This window comes from Macaca thibetana, chromosome 6, assembly GCF_024542745.1.
Source record: "Macaca thibetana thibetana isolate TM-01 chromosome 6, ASM2454274v1, whole genome shotgun sequence".
Taxonomy (NCBI): domain Eukaryota; kingdom Metazoa; phylum Chordata; class Mammalia; order Primates; family Cercopithecidae; genus Macaca; species Macaca thibetana.
In genome coordinates this window covers 118,413,319-118,441,118 of record NC_065583.1, presented here as the reverse complement: position 1 = coordinate 118,441,118, position 27,800 = coordinate 118,413,319, and the positions used below count along the sequence as shown (strand labels likewise).

Sequence of the window (27,800 nt, the reverse complement as noted above, 5' to 3'; positions counted from 1 at the left end):
CGCCCCCCGGGTTCACGCCATTCTCCTGCCTCAGCCTCCCAAGTAGCTGGGACTACAGGCGCCCGCCACCACGCCCGCCTAGTTTTTTTTGTATTTTTTTAGTAGAGGCGGGGTTTCACGGTGTTAGCAAGATGTTAACTTTGTAAACAAAAGACCTTTGCTCTTTCTTGTTTTGAATTTGTTTTCCAGCAAAGTAGATAAAATAAAGCGTTAAGTCTTCAATTGGAAGTCAAAGCTGTGAATAGCTCCATGCACCAGACACAGCATAAGCCAGTTATAAGCGTGTCTTCATCGCTCAGTTTAAAATCTGCATAATGATTTGGTGGTATCTAACACCTAGAAGTAACTGTATCCGTGGCGTGAGACAGATACCTCATTCAGTATGGCTTAAATATGCTTTGTTAGATACACTGGAGAGGTGTCTGTCTGATGCCTCAGGATCATGAATACTTTTAATTATTAAGATCTAGAATGTGCCACCCTGCTTAACATTCTCTCCAGATAGAATTCTACCGCTCCCACCATTTTTATCCCCAGCAAAGATTCTGAATCAGTGAGTCTGAAGTGGTATCTCAGCATCTATTTTTCACAATATGCCTCTGGCATTTTGATATGCCGTTACTTTTGAGAACTACTGGGGCAAGCGAGTTTGATGTTGGGATAAATCACAACTAAATCAGAACCAAATCAAGCAGTAGACAGGGGATGCCAAAGACTTAGATAGTAGTCCTTCATGTCCATGAATTCTCCTTTGCTTTCTGCCTGTGACATTACATTACCAAGGTAGGCGGGTAAATCAAACTCACACATCCATCTCTGGGAATGAGAGACCAAATTGTTCTACTTTTTTTTTCCAACAGATAATTTGACTTTCCCCGAAGGCCTGAAGAATTAAGCTTCAGTAATAAAATGCCCACAAAGATTAATTATACAGTTGTAAATATTATAGCATTTATTATTATAAATATAAATAAGAGCAAAAACATGATAGGCTTTAAAACATTTTAATGGACCATTTAATTTACATACATACAGATTCTGGTTCCTGCCCAACGGGGGGAATATCTAATAGCAACTATATAAATACATGAGTTATGTTTCTTTTTGCATTCCCTTCTCAAAGCTAAATGCTGAGAGGTTTGTCTTTGATTATAGACAGCCATTAACAAGTAGACATAAATTTTGCAAATCTTACATTTTATATAAGGCTTAGGCAACATTGTAATGCATGTAATCAAGACATGTTAGGATTTAAATAGTTAAAACTACAAGAAAAGAAAACCAAATACCGCATGTTCTCACTCATAAGTGGGAGTTGAACAGTGAGAACACATGGACACAGGGAGGGGAACATCACACACCGGGATGTTTTGTGGGGCGTGGGGGGCTAGGGGAGGGATAGCATTAGGAGAAATACCTAATGTAGATGACGGGTTGATGGGTGTGGCAAACCACCATGGCATGTGTATACCTATGTGCATGTTCTGCACATGTACCCCAGAACTTAAAGTATAATAAAAATAGTTAAAACTTAGCATTAGTGTTAAATACATGAATTTGCACTTTTGGGGAAATTATTGTTGTAGACATTAAATTTCCTGGTCTATAATGTATAGGGTACATGTCTTATTCCTAAAATATAGAATGAATCTATGTTTTATTTACCTACTAGTTATCTTTGCTTGCAGTCTTATGAGTAAGTCAGGAAGATTTCTGTATCACATGAGCAGATTTCTAATTTTTATTGCTTAGTTAATTTTTTTCCTTACATTATAGAATTTTAGAGTTAAGGAAATGGAGGCCTGAAGAGCTTAAGTCATTTGCTGGAAAATGCATAGTTTTTCCAAACAGTGCCTACAACTGAAATCTTCTGAATTCTAATCCATCCTCTCAACTAGTGTGTAGACTTTGGGCCATTTTTTTTTCCCCCAGTGCATTTCCTTCTTGCCCAGTACTGTAAAGAAGTAAGTTAATTCTAATACTAGCTTACCAAAAAATAAAAATAAAAACCCCAACTTAATGTATCAGTTCATTTTTCTGTTGCTTATAACAGAATACCAGAAATTGAGTAATTTATAAAGAAAATGAATTTATTTCTTATAGTTCTTGAGACTGAGAAGTCCAAGGTTGAGAGGCGGCATCCTGTGGGAGCCTTCTTGCTGGTGGGGACACTGTGGGCACAGGGCCTTGCGTGGTAAGGGAGCTGAGTATGCTAACATGTTAGCTTAGGTATCTCTTCCTCTTATAAAGACACCAGCTCCCTCCCATGATAACCCATTAAGCCATTAATACACTAATCCAAGAATGGATTAATACATTCATGAGGGCAGAGCCCTCATGATCCATTCACCTCTTAAAAGGCCCCACCTTTCAATACTGCCACATTGGAGTTTAAATTTCAATACGAGTTTTGGAGGGAACAAGTATTCAGATTTTCTTAAAAACTTAAGAAAACGGCCAGGCGTGGTGGCTCAAGCCTGTAATCCCAGCACTTTGGGAGGCCGAGACGGGCGGATCACGAGGTCAGGAGATCGAGACCATCCTGGCTAATATGGTGAAACCCCGTCTCTACTAAAAATACAAAAAACTAGCCGGGCGAGGTGGTGGGCGCCTGTAGTCCCAGCTACTCGGGAGGCTGAGGCAGGAGAATGGCGTAAACCCGGGAGGCGGAGCTTGCAGTGAGCTGAGATCCGGCCACTGCACTCCAGCTTGGGCGACAAAGCGAGACTCCGTCTCAAAAAAAAAAAAAAAAAAAAAAACTTAAGAAAACATAATTCATATATTTATACATTTGCTATTAGATTTTTCTTCACTTGAACCAAAATCTATATGTATGTATGTATGTATGTAAATTGTCCATTAAAGCAATTTTAAAATCCATCATATTTTAAAAATATATAATAGTGTCCAGGCACGGTGGCTCACGCCTGTAATCCCAGCACTTTGGGAGGCCGAAGTGGGCAGATCACAAGGTCAGGAGATTGAGACCATCCTGGCTAACAGGATGAAACCCCGTCTCCACTAAAAATACTAAAAAAAAAAAAAAAAAAAAAAATTAGCCGGGTGTGGTGGTGGGTGCCTGTAGTCCCAGCTACTCAGGAGGCTGAGGCAGGAGAATGGTGTGAACCCAAGAGGTAGAGTTTGCAGTGAGCCGAGATCACGCCACTGCACTTCAGCCTGGGCAACAGAGCGAGACTCTGTCTCAAAACAAACAAACAAAACAAACAAACAAACAAAAAAAACCCATATATATATATAGTTTTTAAAATCTATCCAATTTTAAGGAAAAATATACATTGTGTAATTTAAGTCAAGAGTAATTTCTGTATTCTTCTATCACTTTTCACTATTATTGGGGGAACCCACCCCCAATATTTCAACGTATTTTCTTTCTATTTTCCATAAATGTCAGCCGACTGAGAAATAAAGAGAAAGATTACAAAGAGAGGAATTTTACAGGTGGGCCGCCGGGAGTGACATCACATAGTGGTAGAACTGTGATGCCCACCTGAGCCTCAAACCAGCAAGTTTTTTATTAAGGGTTTCAAAAGGGGAGGGGGTGTAAAACAGGGAGTAGGTACGAAGATCACATGCTTCAAAAGGCAAAAAGCAGAACTACTAATAAGGGTCTAACAAAGATCACATGTTTCTGAGGGAACAGGACAAAGGGAAAAAGCAAAACCACTGATAAGGGTGCAACAAAGATCACAAGGTAAAGGGCAAAAGCAGAACTACTGATAAGGGTCTATGTTCAGCGGTGCCCGTATTGTCTTGATAAAGATCTTAAACAACAAAAAACAGGGTTTGAGAGCAGAGAACCGGGCTGACCACAAATTTACTATGGTGGTGGAGTTTCTCCCCTCCCTAGTAAACGTGAGGGCACTGCAGCAGACCAGGGCATATCTCAGTCCTTATCTCAACCACATAAGACAGACGTTCCCAGACATCTGGGTGGCCATTTATAGACCTTCCCCCAGGAATGCATTCCTTTCCCAGGGTATTAATATTAATATTCCTTGCTCAGAAAAGAATTTAGCGATATCTCTCCTACTTGCACGTCCGTTTATAGGCTCTCTGCAAGAAAAAAAAATATGGCTCTTTTTGCCCAACCCTGCAGGCAGTCAGACCTTATGATTGTGTTTCCTTGTTCCCTAAAATTTGCTGTTATTCTGTTCTTTTTCAAGGTGCACTGATTTCATATTGTTCAAACACACGTTTTACAATCCATTTGTACAGTTAGCACAATTATCACAGTGGTCCTGAGGTGATGTATATCCTCAGCTTATGAAGATAACAGGATTAAGAGATTAAAGTAAAGACCAGGCATAAGAAATTATAAAAGTATTATTTGGGAACTGATAAATGTCCATGAAATCTTCACAATTTATGTTCCTCTGCTGCGGCTCCAGCCGGTCCCTCCATTCGGGGTCCCTGACTTCCTGCAACACACTATTGGCGTGAAAAAAAAGTAAGTGGAGTATATTCTGAAGTTTTTGGGGGGTATCTGAATGGTGACCCCTTTGCCAATTTAAGCAGGCCACAGAAGACTGCACCAAATTCAGATCTACTTAAAATATTTGGCTATTTCTGTGGCAAATCAAACCCCCAAGTCTGACATGGGTATGACCCAAGCAGCTGAAATGTCTTCAGTCGTGCCACAGCAGTCAGCCCCCATCCAAGTAGTTCTGGGGCAGGTCTCCTTGTGGATTTTGGCCCTTGGTGCCCATAGAGAACAACTTAAAAAATAACAAAAATTGGGAGAAGTAACCACTGTGAGGCTAGATGTTTTTCGAGATGGAAGATTCTATTGTTTAGCTCAGTTTATCAGAAGGACCAGTGGAAATGGATGGTCAGTAGCTAATTAGAGTTTCCCCATGAAGAGAATAAGGAGGGATGTGTCAGATTTCCAAGGAGGATGTTGGGAAGAATTTAAAAATAAAAGTCAAGATTCAATAGTTGTTTGGAAAATCTCTTTTGAGGCATTTATGTAAAGAATCTATAGGTATTTTGTGCAAGGGTGTGTGTGTGTGTGTGTGTGTGTGTCTGTAGAATCAAAAAGATGAGATGGATTAGGGTCTCTGAATTTCTGTGGGATACAGTTATAGACCTAGTAGTTAACTTCACATCATTGTGTGTCCTTAAAGCTTTCTGTAAAAAAGAGGCATGCTAACAAATGCCTACAAACATACCAGTACCCTTCCTTAAATATTTATTTGCTTTAGGGTTGACAGCCCCTGCCTTGATGACCTTGGGGCTCAACATTAGCTCTAGGATCCTAGAATATGTTCATCAGCAGAAAAAAGAACCTGGAGACTGGATTTAGCAGTGTGGCTGTGTACAAGTCATAACCAATTGGAACCCATTTCTCCTGTAGAATGGGGATCATGATCTATACTCGCCTCCAGGGGACATTGTGAGGAGAAAATGAGATAATGTTTATGAAGATGCTTTATAGTGGTTCTTAACCTTTTAACTAAGAATTCTTTTTCCAGGGGAGAAAATGTATTTGTGCCTTTCTCCGTCCTTCTTTCCCCCTTCCTCCCCGTACTTGATCTTCTGATAGTGGCTGGGTGTTAGGAAGCAGTGGTAAGCAGGGCAGATACAATTCTTGCTCTCATGGAGCTTCACTTCTACGTACTTGTCCAGTCCCTACTTGGAATGACTTTCTCTTTCTGGAAGAGTTGGTCTCTCCAATCTTCCTAAGAGGCCACTTATTTCCTTTGTCATCCTTGCTCATTTACTTATGCAGCCTTTAAATGTTGGCCTTCCTTAGGATTTGGTCCTAGATGCTCTTAAACAGTTTACTGTTTCCCATAGTATATCCAGCTTCCTCCTTGAAATCCTCTTCCCTCTTCTCCACTGTCTCAAGGGTATGTCAAATTCACCATATCTAAAACTAAGCTCATGACCTAAACGCTGCCCCTCCTGACTCCCAAACCTTGTCCTTCTCTGGTGGTCTGTGTGTCAGTGAGTTTTCCAGTATTCCATATGGTTGTTTAATCCAGAAACTCATGTCTCTCTCTATCTGCTCATCTCCCATACTTCACATATCCACTTATTCACCAAGTTCTTGTTGCATTTATGAAATCCTGTCAGCTCTCCATTTCTGCTCTCATTGCTGTTTTTCAAGCAACTATCATCATCCTGTATGCACACCATCAGAATAGCAGTATGTATTTTTGCCCCTCAATTCATCTCCCATATTTCAGATAAAGTTATTTTTTTGATACATAAATATATTCACATGGTTCCATAATTTTAAATGTCTCCTTCCCCCATGTAACTAGGTTACCTGTACTCTTTCAAATGTCCTTCCAAAATATTTTATGCATATATAAGGAGATACTAATATGTAAGCTCTTTTATAAACCTCATTATTTATTTATGTGTATTTTGTTTATTATCATTTTTATTTGTATAAATTTTGAGGTACAAGAGTAATTTTGTTCCATGCATAGATTTCATGGTGGTGTGTCGTCTGGGCTTTAGGACATCCATCACCTGAGTAATGTACATTGTACCCATTAAGTAATTTCTCGTCACCCACCCCCCAACTCTTCCAAGTCTTCATTGTCTATCATTCCACACACTCCATGCCCTTCTGTACATAAGCTGCCACTTACCAGTGAGAATATGTGGTATTTGTCTTTCTGTGTCTGATTTGTTTCACTTAATATAATGGCATCTTGTTCCATCTTTGGTGCTGCATGGATGTGATTTCATTCTTTTTTTTTTTTTTTATGGCCAAATAGTATTTCATTGTGTGTCTGTACCGCATCATTCATTGATAGACACTTAGATTGATTCCATATCTTTGCTGTCATGAAAAATGCTGTGATATAACATAGGAGTGCAGGTGTTTTTCATATAATGTTTTCTTTTCCTCTGGGTAGATACCCAGTAGTAGGATTGCTGGATGGAATGGTAGTTCTATTTTTAGTTATTTGGGAAATCTCCATACTGTTTTCCGTAGATGTTATACTAATTTATATTCCCACCAACTGTGTATAAGAGCTCTGTTTTCTCCACATCCTCATCAACATCTGTTATTTTCTGTCTTTTTAATAATAGCAATTCTGACTGGTTTAAGATGATATCTCATTGTGGTTTTGACTTGCACTTGTCTCATGGTTAGTGATGGTCTTCTTTTGAAAAATGTCTCATGTCCTTTGCTCACTTTTTAATGGGATTATTTGTGGGCTTTGTTGTTGTTGTTGAGTTGTTTGATTTCCTTGTAAATTCTGGATTTTGTTCCTTGTCAGGTGAATAGTTTGCAAATATTTTCTTCCATTCTGCAGGTTATCTCTACACTCTGTTATTTCCTTTGCTGTACAGAAGCTTTTTAGTTTCATTACGTCCCATTTCTCTATTTTTGTTTCTGTGCTTTTGAGGTCTTTGTCATAAATGCTTTGCCTAGACCAGTGTCCAGGAGAATTTTCCCTAGGTTTTCTTCTAGTATTTTTATAGTTACAGGTCTTACATTTTATGATGAGACGTAGGAGTCCAACTTTGGTCTTCTGCATGTGGCTATGCAATTTTTTGAAATTTATTTCCAAAAAGGACACCATTTATTGAAAAGGGTGTCCTTTCCCTAGTGTATATTCTTGTGAATTTTGTGGAAGATCAGTTGGTTGTAAATGTGTGGCTTTATTTCTGAGTTCTCTGTTATGTTTCATTGGTCTATGTGTCTATTTTTATACTAGCACCAGGCTGTTTTGGTTACTATAGACTTGTAATATAATTTGCAGCCAGGTAATATGATGCTTCAGCTTTGTTCTTTTTATTTATTTGGATTGCTTTGGTTATTTGGGCTCTTTCTTTCGTTCCATATGAATTTTAGGATTGTTTGTTCTAATTCTGTGAAAAATGTCAATATTTGGATAAGGATTGCTTTGAATCTGTGGATTGCTTTGGGCAATAGGGTCATCTTACTTACATTAATTCTTCTGATCCATGAGTATGGGATATTTTTCCATTTGTGTCATCTTTAATTTCATTCATCACTGTTTTATAGTTTTTTTGTAGAAATATTTTACCTCCTTGGTTAAATATATTCTTAAGTATTTTATTTTGTTATTTGGTACTTATTGTAAGTAGGATTTGGTTCTTAGGTAGATTGTTATTGGCATATAGAAACACACTTTTTGTATGTTGATTTTGCATCCTGCAACTTTACTGAATTCATTTATCAAATTGAATCACTTTTTGGTGGAGTCTTCACGTTTTTCTAGATGGAAGAATGTATGATCCGTGAACAGGGATAATTTGACGACTTCTTTTCCAATTTGGATGCCTTTTATTTACTTCTCGTGACTGATTACTCTGACTAGGACTTCCAGCATTATGTTGAATATGAGTGGTGAAAATGGGCATTCTTGTCTTGTTCCAGTTCTTAGAATGCTTTCAACCTTTCCCCATTCAGTATGATGTTGACTATGGGTATTTCGTATATGGCCTTTATTATTTTGGGATATGTTCCTTTTATGCCTAGTTTGCTGAGAATTTTTTATCATGACAAGATGCTGCATTTTACAAATGCTTTTTCTGTGTCTATTGAGATAATCATATGTTTTTTGTTTTTTATTCTGGTATCACATTTCTTGATTTGCATGTTGAACAATCCTTGCATCCCTGGTGTAAAATCCATTTGATCATGCTGTATAATCTTTCTGACACACTGTTGGATTGGATTTGCTAGTATTTAAAGAGTTTTAGGTCTATGTTCATCACGGATATTGGTCTGTAGTTTTCTTTTTGGCTTGTGTCCTTGTCTAGTTTTGGTACCATACTGACATTAGCCTTGTATAATGAGTTAGGGAGGATTCTGTCTTCTGATTTTTTGGAACAGTTTCAAGACAATTCGTATTAGTTCTTCCTACATTTGGTAAAATTAGGCTGTAAATCCATCTGATCCTGGGCTTTTCTTTGCTGAGAGATTCTTTATTACTGATTCAGTCTTGCTACTCATTACTGGTCTGCTCAGGCTTTTCTGTTTCTTCTAGGTTTTCTAGTTTTGGGGCATATAGTTGTTCATAATAGGTCTCTGATCATCTTCTTTATTTCTGTGGTATCAATTTTAATGCCTCTGTTTTCATTTCTGATTTTATTTATTTGGTTCTTCTCCTTTTCTTGGTTAGTCTATCTAGTATAAACATCATTAATTGCCTGAAAAGTGGTATACTGTGTATATTTTTATTCTCCTTGATTTTTTTTCAATCGACAGTATGTCCTGGATATCTTTCCATTGTAATGCATAGAGAAGCTCCACATTCATTTTTATGGCTGCATAATATTTCTTGGTAGGAATGTTGAAACTGATGCATATCAGGACAAAACATCTTTTATTATTTAGAGTTTTTCTTTCTTCCATTTTGATAACTTGTCATGAATTCCCATTCATTACTCTCAGGGAAAAAAACTAAGCTCCTCGCCAACCAAGGCACTCAGTTGACCCTGCTTTTCTCGAGGATTATCTTGTATTACTCTTCCTCTCATCTTCTATCCTTGGGTTGCATAGAGTGCCTTTTATTTCTTCCATGCACCATGTTTTTTCCTGCCTAAGAGTTATGCTCAAGTTCTTCTCACATGCAGATCCTTCCCTCCTTTCCTGACCTTTAGTTCATTTTTAATTAGCTTTTAATCCACTTAAGGCAGGTCTCACCTCAGTGCCATTTCATCAAGGTATGCTTACCCTAGCAATCCAAAGCCAGAATTCTCTAATGATAGTCTTCCATCACCCTGCCCTGTTCCTCTGAGCAGTTATTACCATTTATTATACGTTTGTATTTATGATTATTAGATTGATATTTATCTCAAAAACTTAAAAGAGTGTTTTTCAAATAGTGGGTGGCCACCCCGTTATAGGTTGTAAAATCAGTTTTAAAAATTGTGACAAGCCATCTTTAAAAAATGAAATAGAATAGAAAATATTGAGCCTCTGCTTATAGTAAGGACACTTTCTTTCATCAAATTTTTGCAGATTAATTATGTAAACACACAGACACATAAACATATTAGGCATGATGTAAAATATATTTCTTATTGTGGGGTCTTGTTCAGCAAAATTTGAAAGCCTCTGAACTAGGTTATAGATTCAGTGAGGACAGGAATTCTGTCTATTTTGTACACTATTCTATCCCCAAGTCTAGCAGAGAGGCTGGCACTGAGTCAGGCACTCAGTAAATGTGTTGACTGGCTGAATGAATGAATGAACATATACTTTTGCAGGCAGGCTCAGGGACCCACTGCCTTCCTCTACTAGGGACTAGTAGACCCTGGTTCTAAGCAGATGCTAGTGATTATTTCTTTGGTTAATTGAGTCTGCTTTAGATCATTAGAAGACAGGAAAAGTAATACAAAACCACACCTACAGATGTATTTTTTTAAAGGGTTGATAAGCAGATGAAACACTGAGGATGAATGATTTTTAGATCTAAATTTTTTATATATTACTTTTGAAACTTAGACCTTAAAATACCATTTTATTTTATTGGCAAATAATGAAACAATCTACCTGCCTAAATATCTGGGTAGTTTTAAAATTTCTAAGGTAGTCTTTACACACAGGGCTTATTACATAGCTGTTATCTTTGTGTGTACTTCAGCAATAAAATATTTATGCAGTTTGGCAAGGTGATACTACAACCTGGTTTAATACAACAGCTGCACTGCCTGTTCCCATGTGGCTTGATTTCCCTTTTTAATCTTCGGTTTTCTGCAACTAAAGACTTATGTCAGCATGTAGTTTATACAGCAGCAGATAATGGTGAAAACTTATTGCATTAACATAGTAAAGAGAGAAATACTCTGCTGAGTTAACTTGTCTCATATTTTTCTAAAGTCTTTGAAAAACATTTTTTCCAGCGTGGCCTACACAGCTTTATAAACATCATGTATTTACAATGAAACACTTTTGTGAATTTGATTTTTTAGAGAACCTATAAACTCATCTCCAAAGATAATAGTCTCTGAACCTAAAAAATAGGAATATCTCAGTTCTAAAGTAATCTGCATTTGGCTTAGCACAAATCAGGAGAGTTCTGGAAATGAGAGTGATCCTTGTATTTACTTTGTCATAAATTTGTATGTATAATTGAAATTGAGATTGAATTAAAAAGTAGGCAAAAAGAGTCTTAATCCTTCTAGCACAGAGTTTTTATCTAGCCTGTGTGTTATTATTTTTCTTTCTATTTCTAGGTGCTCCCGATCCAACAGCAGGTGCTAGTATAGATGATGAAAACTGCTGGCACTTAGATGAAGAGCAGGTTCAAGAACAGGTTAAACTGTTCCTTTCCCAGGGCGGGTACCACGGATCAGGGAAGCAGCTTAATTTGCTCTTTGCAAAGGTATGATTGTCTATTTCTAAAGAAATATTCTAAATATATACATATATAGGGACTATCTAAATATGATCATGTCTACACTAGGATAAAGTCTCTTTTAAAAATTAAAGAACAGGGTCTAAGTTAGTTGACCAATAGAAACTTTGGTATTGTAATGCAAGCTTTTTTTTCCCTTAGGTGATCTTAGACAAGATGTGGGACATTTTTGTCTCTCTCAGTTCCTATCAATAAAATGGTGATAATTTATACAGTTTTGAAAAACCTCTTACAATAATAAAAGCAAAATAATTAACAATGTTATTCAAAATGCCAGTTTTTCAAGTTTTTCCCTTTCTAGTTGATTTTCCCAAGAGAACATAGTTTTATAATCCCTAAAATGTGCTTTAATTATTTAGTTTAATAATGTCAGTATCTATAAGTTAATTTCAAGAGCTTGAGTTTTAGAGTCAGATAGATCGCAGTTTAAATCCAAGTTCTAGATCTTTCTAAGTATATAAACCTTGACAAATTATTTGTTAATTTTCTCATCTAGAAAATTAGTTAATAACAACATATTTCCTAAAATCATTGTGATAATGGTGTTAAATGATGCTGTCTGCTGTTCATCTCCATCATTAAAAATTGATGTCTCAAGAATTTAAATTATCTTGGTCATAAGTTCCTGTGAGTGGAAGCTGTGTGTTTTGCTTTATACAGAAGTTTCAGTATCATACACAGATTTGTAAATACCGAATAAAATGCTTTTTGAATAATATTAAATCAGTATATTTTCATTGGGGGGTATAGTCATCATTATGATTAATGTATTAAAGTTGGTTTTAAGGGAACAGATATTTGTTGAATATCTTCTCTAATACTTGTTATAATTAAAAGGTTTGTTTGTTTGTTTTTTTTTTTTTTTTTTTTTTTTTTTTTTAGTTCAAAAGAATTAGAGTAAACCCTGTTACTGGGTATGGCCAGGAATAGTGTATTCTGCTTAATCAATACCATGCTTATAAAGATTTATCCTGTATACCATATGTAGATTGACAATTTCCCCAGAATTAGATTACAATAAAATACATTTAACTCTAATACTACTTTACACATGATTTAAGCATTCTTTGGTGATTCACAGGCACTTCGAACTCATGTCATGCCTCCGTGTCAACAGTCTGAAAATTAATTACCATTAAGCTATAGAAGTACATGAGTGCTGGTTACATAGAGAGTTCTGTTTTATATACTGAAGAGTAAAGTGTTTATTTTCATTGCTGTTGCTGCATAATAGGTTAGAAGTCTACCAGAAAAAATAAACATTAAATCAAATCCACAATACTAATAATGTAAAAGGGTTAGTATATTTAGATGCACAGGAAGTATTTCATATATTCTTATGTTAGAAACAGTTTGAAAGATGTATTATTAGACTGATCTGCAGTTGTTCTTTTTATCCCTGTATATTATATACACATTATGTATGCCATGTGAAGTAATAGCAACCTCTAATTTTGGAATTAGCATAACTTGAAGTTAAGACAGATACAGGTTCTGATCCAAGCTGTTCCCCTTGTCCATTGGGCAAGTTATTTTACTTCTCTGAGGCTTGGTCTTATAATTAGTAAAATGGGGATTATAATCTGGCCTATTTTACATGGTGGTTGTGAAAATTAAACAGTAAGTATAAATGTAAAACTCTTTAACATTGTATCCAAAAAATGGCAACTCCTTTTCTTTGTCCATCTTCACCTGTTAATGAGTTTTTAGTACTTTGATATTAGGAACAAACTCCTTTATAGGAATACTGAAGTAACGCTCCTGGAAGCATAACCTTTGTGATTCAGGGTAGAAGTGCTTTTGAGTTCTTTATAAAGCTCAAATTCTAAAGTAGGTGAGGAAGTTCCATTTCTTGAGGGTACAGACATCAGGCAGGATCTATTTTAGATTTGGGCTGCTTTATTGAGGATCTACTATTTTCTCCTTTCCTTGCCTTTCACATAGAGAGAGTCCTGAAAGAAGGATCAACCACCCCACCTTTTCTACTGCTTGTGACCTTGCTCCAGTAATTTCTTACAGGGAAATTACAGCTGAGATTCTTACTTATTGAATACTTAGCAGTACATACTTTTGGAGTGGATGGATTCATTTAGGGCTTCCTGCAGAGAGGTTTACCCTTGTGTTTCTTTTTTCTTTTCTTTTATTTGGGAAATGTAGCACAAGAGTAATGGACAAAGCTTAAAGTTCCAACTTGAGAGGCAAAGTTAACTTATTAGATCTGTGGTTATTATTCTGCTTCGTGGATCACTCATATAGAGCAAGAGAGTTCTTGAACTTAACAGCTCTGTCAATTTTCTTTTACCATTGCAATAGAAGTATGCTGCCGCTCTTTATATAAAAAAAACTTAAGTGAGAGAGAACCTTTATGCAATTACTAATTTATCTCAAAAATTGAAGGACTTGCACAACTGTGAATATACTAAAAACCTTTGAATTGTACAGTTTAAATTGTGAATTGTATGATATATGAATTATGTATCAACAAAGCTGTTCCTAAAAAACTAAAGGCCAAGTGTTATTATTATACACATTATCAGATCTACTTAGAATATTTCTTGAGTTCTCAGTGGACTCTGCATTAGGCTCTGCTTCTCTGATGGTAAGTATAATCAGTTGGAGAGTCAGGAAGGTGCTCCATTTTTGTCATGTTTGTTTTGGTATTGTATTTCTTTAGGCTAGCAAAGTTATGGCATCTTACTAAAATTATGGCATCTCATTTTATGCAAGGAAACAGCAGCACCTTGCTTAAACCTGTTTTGGTAAACTAGGTAGGTTCAGATACCTGTTCCCAGTGACAGATTTTACCTCTGTGGTTTGTCAAAGCATGAATGCCTACTTTGTTGGAGTGTAATCTTGAATCACAAAGTGTACTTGGTTTAGATAAGAGAGATAATTTGAAGGAGAACTGGTAAAGAAAGTTTCGGAAGGGCACGGTGGCTCAAGCCTGTAATCCCAGCACTTTGGGAGGCTGAGACGGGTGGATCACGAGGTCAGGAGATCGAGACCATCCTGGCTAACACGGTGAAACCCCGTCTCTACTAAAAAATACAAAAAAGACTAGCCGGGCGAGGTGGCGGGCGCCTGTAGTCCCAGCTGCTCGGGGAGGCTGAGGCAGGAGAATGGCGTAAACCCAGGAGGCGGAGCTTGCAGTGAGCTGAGATCCGGCTACTGCATTCCAGCCTGGGCGATGGAGCGAGACTCCGTCTCAAAAAAAAAAAAAAAAAAAAAAAAGGAAGTTTCTACTGGACAAAGGAAACACGATTTACTCACCTTAATCAGTGTGTAAGACCCAACCAGAACATTTTTGGAATTGAGAGCATTTTTTCTTCATACAGATTCTAAAGTGTAATTCAAAATAATTAATGGTCATTTCTTTGATTAAATTGCTATTTAGAGTAGGGAATGGTTTTAAATTATATATTTTGTTTGCTTAAGAGGGCTGGTGTGAAGGCTTGACCCCTCCTGCCCATCCCCCACCACACACACACACACACACACACACACACACACACACACACACAGAGAGAAACAGAGAAAAGTGGTGGTTTGTCTCTTGTGTTGCTGTGGGGTTTTGTTGTGTTTTTGTTTTGAACAATTTTCCAAAGGTCTGTTTTTCCCCACTAGGTGCGGGAGATGTTAAAGATGAGGGACTCCAATGGGGCCCGCATGTTGACCTTGATAACAGAGCAATTCATGGCTGACCCTCGCCTGTCACTTTGGCGGCAACAAGGCACTGCAATGACTGACAAATACAGGCAGCTCTGGGATGAGCTGGGTAAGCATGTTTCCCGACAAATTACCATTGATTTGCATATGGATAAATACCATAGTCAGATGTTTCAAGAACATGGTGGTAGTATTGCTGAAGAGAGAGCTGCTCATACATGGAACATGTTGCCAATATATAGGTTAGAAGCATAGGAGGATTTAGAACTTGGGCTGGCATTTACAGAAAACAACCTTGGCAGAGTTTTGGGGGAATTGCCTGATCTCGAGGAAAGTTAAGTGCAGGAATCTCCCTTTAAGTATTTGGGGGGAAAAAAAAAGCTGTATTATTTTAAAATAGCAGTTTTATATGGTAGAGCTGGCTACTTATTTCTAGATTAATATTGTAATCAATTCAGCTAAAATTTAGTCTTCCCCCTTCTCCCCACAGTGGAATTGTTGAAATTAGTTTGGATATTCATTTTATTTTTGGCTGCTATAGATTTAAATGAACTGTTGATCCTCAGAATGGAAAAATACAGCAAATTCTAATATTTATTGCTTCCGAAATTCCTGGTGGTTAAAAATACAAATATAGCAAGTGTTCAAAAAAATGAGAAATCCACTAGTCATGTTCATTAAAAGAATACTGGGAATTTTGTTTGGATGAGTCTTGGTACCCAATGTTCTCCGCTAGGGAAATAATGAATGATGTGTTCATTATCTTGTCTTTTTATTAAGAAATCTATAAGTTACACCTGAAATTTTGACAAATATATCAGTGCCTGTATTAATTTTATGAGAAGTAATGTTGTCTATATTTACTAGAAGATCCTAGTCTCAGTGAAATTTTTCTTGGCTAATGATGGACCACATCATGCTGATTGATCCCAGGTGTAGTCTAAACCAAAAGATGCTGTCATCTGTGAAGATACCAAATGATCATAATCAGAAGGGGTATTTGAGATTAGCCGTTTTACAGATAAGGAAACAAGTCCAGAGAGGTTAGGAGACTTCAAACATGACACTGTATAATCTAGGGTTATACAGCAAGTTGGTAAAGGATTTGACACCAGTATTTCCTTTTTACTATTAATAGGATATACGTTCAGAAGTTGGCTGTGGACAAGTTCACTACTTGTGAACTATTAGATATTTGTTTACTTTTTCCCTGGCAATTTTCTTAAGTATCTTGTAATAACTTAATCTTGCTGCTTTCTTTGAGTCTCCTAAAATAATAGTAATGCCCTTTCCCCCAATCAAAATGTAAATCAATCTAACTACAATAGATAGTTTCAATGTATTAGAATGATGTTTGGGGACACAGTGTGGTGGTTAGAGAACACAAGTATAATGCATGGTTTAAATAAATATTTTCATAAAATCCTGAATGTTTTACTTTTCAAGTAAATCTTTTTCAGTTTTGTAACTGTAGTACAGACTAGATTGGTTAGATGGTTTATAAAGTAAACAGGATTAGCATTAAGAAAACTATAATGAAGGGGATCATTTAAGGAAAAATTATTGAATTAATATTAAATGAATGCAATTTTACAGAGCTTTGGTACTTAGAGAAACTTAGAATTACAAATGACTGGTTAGGAAGAAAATAGCAACTAAATTTTTTGGTTACCAAAAAAGGTACTGGTGGTACAGTCGAATACAATTTGCAGTGTTCACATTTAATTCATGGTCAAATTTCACTTTTCCAAGTGGGTTTTGAAAATTACGTACCTTAACCCTCAATCAGAAGTATAAATTTTTATTAGGTGGAAGTTTCCACCAGCTGATTCTAGTTATGCCCTCTTATGGACTACTTTCTAATTAAGGACCAGGCTTTATACAAATTCTTTTATTTCAGTCCAGCATAAAGACCACAACCTCTTGTCCTGTGTGCCCCCCACCCACCACCCCATCATTACTAGACTGCTAGAAATTCTCCTATGTACTCTGATGGCAAGCAGAGGTCACTTGCCATTTTAATGGGGTCTAAATTCTGTGAAGAATCTCACGTAGAAGTAACAGTAAGTATCACATCTTAATATTCATTCACCAAAAAATTAACTAAAAGTTGCTTCTGGACTACAAAAGGAAAGGCTTTTGCTTCTTAATAAAATGGGGCAATTTGACTTTGTGCCCCTACACAGAGCTCACATTGCTTCAAGGCTCTGCTTTGGAATTAAATGCTGAGCACTGCCAGATGCCAGACATTGAGAAGAGGCTGAGTTTTGTCGGCAAATGGGATCTGCAAGTTAATTGGTGTTTTCTGCAGGCTTCTGGCTGTGAAATGAAATTGGAAGCCCTTTAGCCACATGGATAATACAGGACCTGAATACAAATGTCACATGTCACCATCAGGACCCACTGTGAGACAATAGTGTTCCCACTCCAACACCGCGCCATTACAGATCATTTAAATATGGGGATTACATTTAAACTAAAAGCCCCATTTGCCTTTTACTGCAATTTAAATGTCCTCTTAGCAAAAGCTAAGTGACAAATTAAATGAAAAAAATGCCCACATTTTTAAAGCTGTAATGCAAAACAACCTTTTATTGCTTCTCATGTGCCACGAATGAATCATTATACTTGTCAACCCTAAACCAAGCCATAATTGGAGCAGCTACTGTTATCAAAGTGGGGCCGCTCTGTGACAGCTTAATAAAGCTGAAACTGTTAAATTAAATCTCAGATGCTTAACTCCTTAGCAGTGGTGGATTCATTGGGTCCATTTCTGGCAGTGGCCAGTACACCAGGAAAAAAAAAAAAGATTCCTGGCATGAAAGGCTTAATCTGATGCAAGTGTACAAGTGAGAGTATGCTAGCCAAGTAACTCTGCTTCTTGGCAGATGGATTTGGAGCCATCAGATTGTCAGCCAGAAGATTACAAAATCTTTTTCATACAGTCCAGTGTCCCCCTCCCCAAGATTTAAAATTTCCTGCTTACATGTGATTTATGAAAATTTAAGTGTTGATGTTTCAAAATTAATTGTAAAAGTAATGTTTATTTTAACTTTTTCTTTCTTTCAAGTGAATATATGAAAACTTATTTGTGGTAGCCACAGGCCCAATTTCTTCCCCCCATGCTCCAGCTAACAAAGGGACTGATTATTCTGTTTTTCTTTTCTAATATAAATGCCTATGACATTCATTTGGTATGAGTTAACTTTTATGATTTACTCCCTGATTTTCATAATGTAGTATGAAATAGGTACAGATGCATACTCTTAAGATCCTGTTTATTGCATCTCATTTGCAGATACATTTATCTTGTACATGAGTCAGTTTTTCATATATTAATTTTACTTTCTCTGCATGATGTTCATTTTCCCAGACATACGCCAATGTTCGCAAGATGAGTAATGTTGTATCATAATCAGCTATAAGAAAAGGTATATATTAAAATAGAAAGCCCCATTGTAATGGTAGAGGTTGTACATTTGATAGAAGCTACATATTTAGTAGAATCTATAGAACACACACCTCTTGAATTACATTCTTTATTCTGTGACATGCAAATTTTCTGGAAAGCAGATCACAGAAATAACCTTTGGATTTCAAAGAACAACCCAGTGCTGATTGAGGGTGAGCACACCTACTGTTAGCTGTAATGGCTGTCTGTTCAGCACACTTAATTACTGCGGGGGTCTAGGGATGAGGGGATATACTGTAACCTCTCATCTGTGTTGATGGCTCTTTTTTCTTAAATGTATTCCTAGACTGCAATTTTACTTTGCTTTATAAAACTATAGGTTGTGGCTGCCAGTCTATTAAAACCTAATTAAAATGAATGTCATTAGAGGAAACAGTTAAATAACACTTAATTACAGTTTTATCACAGGGAAATATTCTTAAATTTTTATTTTCAATTGTTACATAATATGTTTTTCCCCAAGTTTTAAACACTTAACTTTCTCTCAGAGCTGAGTCACGCGCTTTGCTTTCTAGCATATAAATCCTGTTTCTTAGGGAGAGGATGGGCTGCCATTGCAAGAGCCTTGCTGCGCTGAGCTTTGCTCATTCAGTTCACGAGAACAAGGTGGCATCTCTCGAGTTCTTTTCACGGCTTCTCATCTGGAGACCTACTTCTGTGTGAGCAGAAATAGCCATAGTTAGATTTTTTTTCTAGTTTGAATTTCATTGTATGATTAGTTTGACCACTTGTTATTAAGCAACAGCTATAATGTTCCTTGGTAGGGTACTAGATAGATTGAGTGGTATACAGATTCAGTACACTTAGAATTAGAGTAAATCTAACTGCGTTCGGCAGTAGAGAACACAGCCTACCCTTTGAGACTGTATTTTTTGAATTAACCTGCTCCGCGGACCCAAATGCTGTTCCATCTTCCATCCCAGACTCAAATAGTGATTTTTCTGTAACCACCTACATTATTCTTGAATAAGGAGAAAAACATATGCTTAAGTCACACATTCAAAATGATACTTTTAAGTAATTTAGGACAGTCTCTGTGTACCAGAAATAAGATTCCAAAGACTCTGCTTTACTCTGCTTTATAGGTAATTGTGGATAAATTTCTGGGGAATGCTGTCTTACATCTTTGAAAGCAGGAGGCTTAATAACTGCCCCCACCAACCACCCCCATCCCTGTTTTGAGCTTCTTACTTTGGTTGAGTTGTTCAAACTAACTCAAGCTTGCCACATTTTAAAGTTGATGGTGGTGAATTAATGGCTAAGGAACAACTGCTTCTTTTTGAGAACTACAAAGCTTACCAAAATGGTTCCCCATATACATAGTTCCCTCTTTGCTAGTACCACGAAGAAAACAGCAATTGCCAGAGCTCCCTTGCAGCAAAAAGATGTCAGTACACACTTGGTAACTTCCAAATAGCTGGAAGTACAGAATGTAATTCTAATGAACTACATAACAGGATTGCTTGTCATCTACCTGTTTGTCTTCCCTGGGCATAAGGAGAGTACAGCTTTCCCACGACATACCACTGTCAGTGCTATATTGTTAACCACCTTTCCAGAGGTCTTCCTGTGGTCTCTCTATCAGTGTGTATGAAGCACTTGCTATGTCTAGAGGAGTAGATGTATTAGTTATTTGATTTTGGGGTAGTGATAGTAGCAGTCATCAGGAGGGGGTAGAGAGATGTAAACATTAGGAGATGTGATAAATAAGAACAGCCAAGAATGGATGAAGGAGAACTTTTATAGAGTAATTTCATTACAAATTAGTACAAAGGTTTGTAGAAACCAAATTTAATATGGTTTTATAAGATGTTTATGGAGGTGTGTTGCAGGGAAAAGTAGTGTGACTACTCCAGAAAAAAGAAACAGCCTGAACAAAGACAGCAGTGGGCTCTGTGGAAGAGAGTAGAGAGCCTTCAAATTCATTATCAAAAATGTTAAGATTTTCTATCCAACCTTGCTGTTCTGTGTTGTTACTTAAAAGCAAAACGGGAGATGGTACATAGGTATCATAAAACCTGGATTTTTGCTTTATTTCTCATTTTGGTCTAGCTGCTAATGATAACATAGTTGCCAATACTTATTTATCAGGAACTGTGCTAAGCACTTAATGCATGTGTTGTTTTATTTAATCCCTGAAACAATCCTGTGAAATAGGTCCAATTATTTGCCCCAATTTTACAGCCAATAATACTGAGGTTTAAGGAGGCTAGATAACTTGCCCGAGGTCACAGTAGCAAAGCAGGAATTTAATCCCAGTGACTTCAGAAACATAACCACCAGACTAGACAATGTCCTCAGTTTATTATTATTATTATTATTATGAGACAGAGTCTCGCTCTGTTGCCTAGGCTGGAGTGCAGTGGTGTGATCACAGCTTACCGCAATCTCTGCGTCCCAGGTTCCAGCAATCCTCCTGCCTTAGCCTTCTGGGTAGCTGGGACTACAGGCGCACGTCACCATGCCTGGCTAGTTTTTTGTATTTTTAGTAGTAGAGATGGGATTTCACTACGTTAACCAGGCTGGTCTCGAACTCCTGACCTCGTGATATGCTTGCCTCAGCCTCCCAAAGTGTTGGGATTACATGTGTGAGCCTCTGCACCTGGCCAGCTTATTTTTAAACGCTATTATATGCCTCTCTTTCAGGTAGTCTCTCTAACTCGGAGCAGAGCAGGGGCAAAGCGAAGCTCACCTAGTGGGGAATAAACCCTGTAAGAGCTGCCTGGCCTGGTCTGCCTAGCCATGGTACCGCAGTCCTGACTGCCATAGTCAGCTGAGCTTACCTAGTCTAGTCGCCCATTTGTACCCATGTTTACAGGGACCCTCTAACTTCAGGTTCTTTGAGAAAACAAGCACATGGATGCCATAGCCAAATACATGCCATTGATGGAGAACTGTATTAAATAATAAACTTCAGCTTATCGTAAATACAGATACTGCATGCTGTAGTATGCGGTACTACTGTATGATGGAATACAGTGAAATTTGTATCCCATTTTTTAGTCCCTTTTGGTAAGGAGCTGGTGAAGACCCTTAGCTCATTGTCTTTGCCCTGGCCTGAACTAGGCCCTGATAATGACCATAGAGTTGCCAACACCAGTTTATCTCATATGCCCTGTAGGCTCTGCAGACCCCTTCTTGACATAAGCTGTCCTGCTGGGATGGGGTTGTATACTCTGGTCTCAGTTTCTGCTTCTGTCTGTGCCGTTGAGAGATTCCTCTAAATACAGAGGCTTGGTCAATTGTATTGCTGAGAAGGCTTTGCTTCCCTCCAGCACTGTTCTCAGAAGGCTCATCTGCTTCTAGGTCCTCATTACTGGGTCCTGTTTTCTTTCCCTGTGCTTTCCTACTGCTTTCTGTCTCTTAAAACTCAGAACTCTATTCTTGGGTCATAGACCTCGGAGTTCTGCCCTGCTGTGGGGGTGGAAAAGAGGGGTTTATTTTCTGCTTCTTTAAGTAAACAGAGTAATCTCTTGTTTGGGTCAGAAGTAAACCAAAAGAGAGAATGTATGGGCAAACCTAGGATAAATACTTGCTGTGTACTGCTATCAACTATCCTCTAGACCGTGGCTGCTAGGGTTTAATTATCCATTCAGTTCCCTGGATAGGGAAGAGTGGAAATAAAGAGAAAAACTTTAAAATACGAATTTAAAAAATAGATTCTCAGGATAAAAGAGACTTTACAGGTCACTTGATCTTATGGTCTAACCAATTGTACATTATTAGTAGTATCCTTTGTCTAAACTGTTTCTGTATAGAATTAGATAATTTGTAACAACACTTGAGATTCACCTCCTTGTGTGTTTTTATGAAACCTTATGCTAAACATAGAGCATGGAGATTTGGTGAGGAGTTAAGACGCACTTTTCTTTTCGGCTCATTGTAATACACTTGAGTGTTACTGTCTTATATATGTTGTGTGTTAGTAGCTTTATTTGTATCAAGAATGGGTTCCAGTTACTTTCTTTTATGTCATCTTTCTACTTACAGCATTAGTCCATTGACAGTAGATACTCTTCTCACATTAGTGGTTAATAGGAATGTCATAGCATTGGTATAAGGTGTCCTCTTCTTCCTCACAATTCTTAGAAAAGTTCTCTCCCTACTTTTCCTGTTTCCTAAGAGACAGTACTGACTGCACTTGCCTTCAAGAAACATCCACCAATGGGAAATCTGACTAGGGAAGTCTCCTTACTAGGCTGTGGATCTAGAGAGTGCTATCATGGTAGGGTGGAGGGGGAGAGCGAGAGTGAAAATGAAGCAAGACAAGCTGGGGAAGAAAATTTCCCTTCACCTTTTCTTACCGTGAAGTGGCAGTGTACAAAAATTAACGAGGTCTGAGAAGCTTCATTTTAAGCCATCTGGGATTCCCAGGGGCTTCACAGAGAATCAGGGATGCCAGGAGCAGGAAGGAAAGAAGTAGAAGCAAAGGGAAGGCTGAAGCAGCTCCTTAGGCAGCTCTGTGTATGTGCCAATATCAAGCAAGGTGCTTTGTAAATGCTATCATAGTTAATTTAAGCTTCATTAGGCTCATGAGGGGGAGGAAAACCCAAGGAAGTTAAAAATGGTTGTCCTTAGAGGGGTGTTCAGACACTGCCCTGCAGAGTCCCTAGGTTTGGGGTCAGGGGGAAGAGAGTGCTGAAGGCACGAGGCAGATCCTTCTCAATCAGAGCAGTGTGACTTTACCACATTACTACTAGAGTTTTCATCAAGATTATTCTGGAGGAAAGGATTCCGATACTATATGCATGCTTGATAATCACTATCTTCAATAGGCTTTTAATAGGTACTCTTATTAGACATGTACTAAAGCAGGGGTTCCCCCATCCCCGGACTGTGGACCAGTATCAGTCCTTGACCTGTTAGGAACTGAGGGCGCACAGCAGGAGGTGAGTAGTAGGCAAGTGAGCATTACCACCTGAGTGCCACCTCCTGTCAGATCAGCAGTGGCATTAGATTCTCATAGGAGCACACACCCTATTGTGAGCTGCACATGTGAGGGATCGAGACTGTATGTTCCTTATGAGAATCTAATGCCTAATGATCTGAGTTGGAATAGTTTCATCCCAAAAGCATGCCCCGGCAGCCACCCCCCCAACCCACCACCTCTGTCCCCAGTCCTCATACGTGGAAAATTTGTCTTCCACAAAGCCGGTCCCTGGTGCCAAAAAGGTTGGGGACTGCCATACTAAAGGATTACTTTTTAAAAAATTTTTATTATTTTTATTAATTTTTGAGATGGAGTCTCACTCTGTCGCCCAGGCTGGAGTGCAGTGGCGCGATCTCAGCTCACTGCAAGCTCCACCTCCCGGGTTCACGTCATTCTCCTGCCTCAGCCTCCCGAGTAGCTGGGACTACAGGTGCCCACCACCATGCCCGGCTAATTTTTTTGTAATTTTTAGTAGAGACAGGGTTTCACCGTGTTAGCCAGAATGGTCTCGATCTCCCAACCTTGTGATCCGCCCGCCTCGGCCTCCCAAAGTGCTGGGATTACAGGCGTGAGCCACTGCACCCGGCCGACAAAGGATGACTTTTTAATTTATATAAATAGCTTTCTCCTGTATACTTTAGGGGAAGGCAAGACGGCAAAAGATTTGCAACAAGTGAACTTTTGTGAGGCTGCTTGTAAGCTTGTCTGATAATTGTATAACATCGTTTTCGTGTTTTATTTTAAAATTCCAAAATTGATATAAGAAAGAGACTCTGTATAGTAAAATGCCGGAGTCTTCTGACATTAACTTGCTTTAGGGAGTTAATAACTAGTCTTAGGGATATTTTCTTAGACTTTGATCTGGTGACAGAATAGCCAGGGTCATGATACTAGTTGTCTGAAATGTGGGTAACTCACTCAGTTCTCTGTGCTTTCTGCTGCAAAGATAACCTTTGAAATAGAAAGCCAAATCTCTGTGATTTTAAGCTATGACCAACTGGATTAATAAATTTCAAAATCTGTTTCAGCAAACCTGGAGAAGAGTGTGAGAAGCATTAATAAAGTAGGAATCAGAGAGGGACCTCGAAGTGGCTTAGATTGGAAACCATAGTCTTCCTTTGTGTATGATCAAGGGTTGAATGAGTTGGATGGGAGAATTCCAAACACGACACTTGGGTCAAATACAAGCTTGGAATGGAGAGAAAATCCTGTTCGGAAGAATACTTCCAAAATGCTCCCAAGATCACAAAGTCTGTTTCCCCCCTGCCACTTTGAAGATGAGATTAATATATCCAGCAACCTGTTCATCAGAACAGATTGACCATGCGCTAGAAGATGTTCTTTGCATTAGGGTCATATGTAGATCACATAATTTGAAAGCTATACCTGTATGTTTGGAAACCATTAACCACTCATTGTATTTAATAGTATTATCGTCAGTTATTGTCTTTATTGGCACATTTAAACTAATATCGTATCCATCCTTTTTAATCCTCTTTTTATTCCTGTATTAATGTCCACTTGATAATCTTACCCCTTTTTTCCCCTCCTTCCCACAAATAGTGAAAGTAATTTTTAAAGTTATTTTTCCTATGAAGGTGAAAAAGTGTGCCTGATATTATAGTTGATGTTCGGTAAATATTTGTGAATAAAAAAGTGAACGAATAATTGAAGTGTAATGCTGACACTTACTTGGAAACATTAAGCAGTTATTTTTGGTGTACTGAAAACAATGATTGAAAGGTATTAATCTTTACTGAGTCCTCCATTTTCTTCTTCTGCTTTATCTAGCCTTCTCCACCCATGTGCGTGATATTCATGGGTGCGTGTGTGTGCCTGGACACACACATGCGCACTGAAATACAAACAGTTTAGAGTACAGAAGGGCAGTGATTCCCCCTTGCCATCAATGCTGCAGGTAATCTGTTGCATTAATCAGCCAGCCAGTGGGAAATGCATGGGGAGTGATTATACTATCATACACAATACAATCAGCATGAAGCACTTGTCAAGACCAATACATCAAAGTTTAATTCAGTAATAGAATGAATTAGAGCAAAATGAAACATTCTGTTCTCTAGGAAACCCAACACCCATCACAGGTTCTTTCTGAACTCCACAGAAAAGTCAGTGCGTTAAGAAGTTGTTTTTTTGAATAGAATTACAGTTCCAATCTGACGAAATATTGCAAGCCAGTTTTCTTAGAATTTTTATACAAATATAGTGCTAAAGTGTCTGCAGTATAGATGTCCTGACCATCAGCACTCTATACTAATAATCTTTGGTAAATATGATTATTTTTTAGTGGACTCTTGATTGTCTTTTGTCCTAAATTTGTTCTCCATGACAAATGAATGGAAGGGCGTTGTACCAGTGGCTCAGGGAAGCACTTATGTCTAAATATGGATAGTGGACATTTGAATAGGAGACAAATTAACAAGAATCTGCTGGTTTATAGTGCCCTTAGTTGTAGGCTCTGCTACTGTGGAGCTTACTGTCTAGTCAGGAAACAGAATAAATAAATGAAAAATAAAAAGCAACCCTGGACAGCTTAAGACAACTATAGAAACAAGGTTAATATAATGTAGGACGTGTTTTGGAAAATTTTGGCAATAGATGTAATGCATTTTATGTATTAGAATAAAATAAGTCACTATTACAAGTCACTATTATGTGTCAGTTGAGTCTTCTGGAGATAGAGTTATATAGACTTTGGAGTCAGGACTATTGGATGAACCATGAAACTGTTTATGAACAGTTTCTTATGTTTCTTATGTTTAACTGGCTAAGTTAAGCAGCCAGTGCAGAACACATGGAAAATGTTCTTGCAGGTTACCACAGTTCACATTCCTTCAGCTATTGACTGTCCTTTTGCCTTTTTGTATCTCAAAATAAGAAAGCATCTATCATTCTGCCTTTTTTCCCCTCTGATTTAAAATTTATTTATTTATTTATTTATTTATTTAATTTTAGTTTCTCTTTACCTCTCTCCTTCCCTCTCTTGAAAAGGAGAAAGGTAGTGAGAGGTGGAGGAGGTGGCTCTGGTGGCCTCCTATAGAACCTGGCTTCCAGTGAGGTCAGGCTGTTTTTGATGTATCTTGCATGTTGACCGACTGCACCGACAAATCAAATGGGATGGGAAGACTACATATCAGATAAGGGCCACAGGTTTATAGGGAGGAACATTATCCAGGATGCCAGTTAATTGTTTAGGAATATCTATGATTTATTTTCTTTCTTTCTTTCTTTCTTTCTTTCTTTCTTTCTTTCTTTCTTTCTTTCTTTCTTTCTTTCTTTCTTTCTTTCTCTCTCTCTCTCTTTCTTTCTCTTTCTTTCTTTCTTTCTTCCTTCCTTCCTTCCTTCCTTTCTTCCTTCTTTCCTTCTTTCTTTCTTTCTTTCTTTTTTTTCTTTCTTTTCATTTTTTGAGATGGAGTCTCACTCTGTCACCCAGGCTGGAGTGCAGTGGTGTGATCTCAGCTCACTGCAAGCTCCACCTCCCTGGTTCATGCCACTCCTGCCTCAGCTTCCATAGTAGCTGGAATTACAGGCGCCCACCACCGCGCCTGGCTAATTTTTTGTATTTTTAGTAGAGATGGGGTTTCACCATGTTAGCCAGGATAGTCTTGATCTCCTGACCTCATGATCTGCCCACCTTAGCCTCCCAAAGTGCTGGGATTACAGGCGTGAGCCACCGTGCCTGGCCGATTTATTTTCTTTCTTGACAACAAACATTTGGTTATTTTACTTTAGAATTTTGTCAGAACTTGGTTAAGTGATAATCAATTGTGTGCCATTTAGCTAACAGTTTTGCCATGCTTGACCGGAGCAATCTCAAGAATTAGTTTTGCTGTATTCCTGAGGTTTTATTTTGGAATTTTCCTAGAAATGTTTTAGTGAATTAAAAACTGGCATATCAAATTTAAAGGATAATGTGTTCACCAGTTAAAGTTATTTTCCAGGCCGGGCGCAGTGGCTCATGCCTGTAATCTCAGCACTTTGGGAGGCCGAGGCAGGTGGATTACCTGAGGTTGAGAGTTTGAGACCAGCCTGGCCAACACAGTGAAACCTGTCTCTTCTGAAAATACAAAAATTAGCTGGGTGTGGTGGCTCACGCTTGTAATCCCAGCTACTCCGGAGGCTAAGGTAGGAGAACCCGAGAGGCAGAGGTTGCAATGAGCCAAGATCGCGCCACTGCCCTCTAGCCTGGGCAACAGAGACTCTGTCTCCAAAAGGAAAAAAAAAAAGTTATTTTCCAAACATGGGATGGCTGACATATTAAGACAGCATTGTACTGAGAACAATACTATAATTAGGGTCACAATTTTAGTGTGGTTTGACCCAAGAAATTTCGTGA

General features: G+C 38.0%; 1 protein-coding gene across 1 annotated transcript in view; it reads left to right on the top strand.

The window, feature by feature from the left end:
• Positions 1 to 27,800, top strand: part of ZSWIM6 (zinc finger SWIM-type containing 6) — a 215,275-nt gene that overhangs the window by 147,575 nt on the left and 39,900 nt on the right. The window contains 2 exon segments of the mRNA XM_050793723.1: positions 11,197 to 11,345; positions 15,003 to 15,153. Coding sequence (XP_050649680.1) covers positions 11,197 to 11,345; positions 15,003 to 15,153 — 300 coding nt within the window.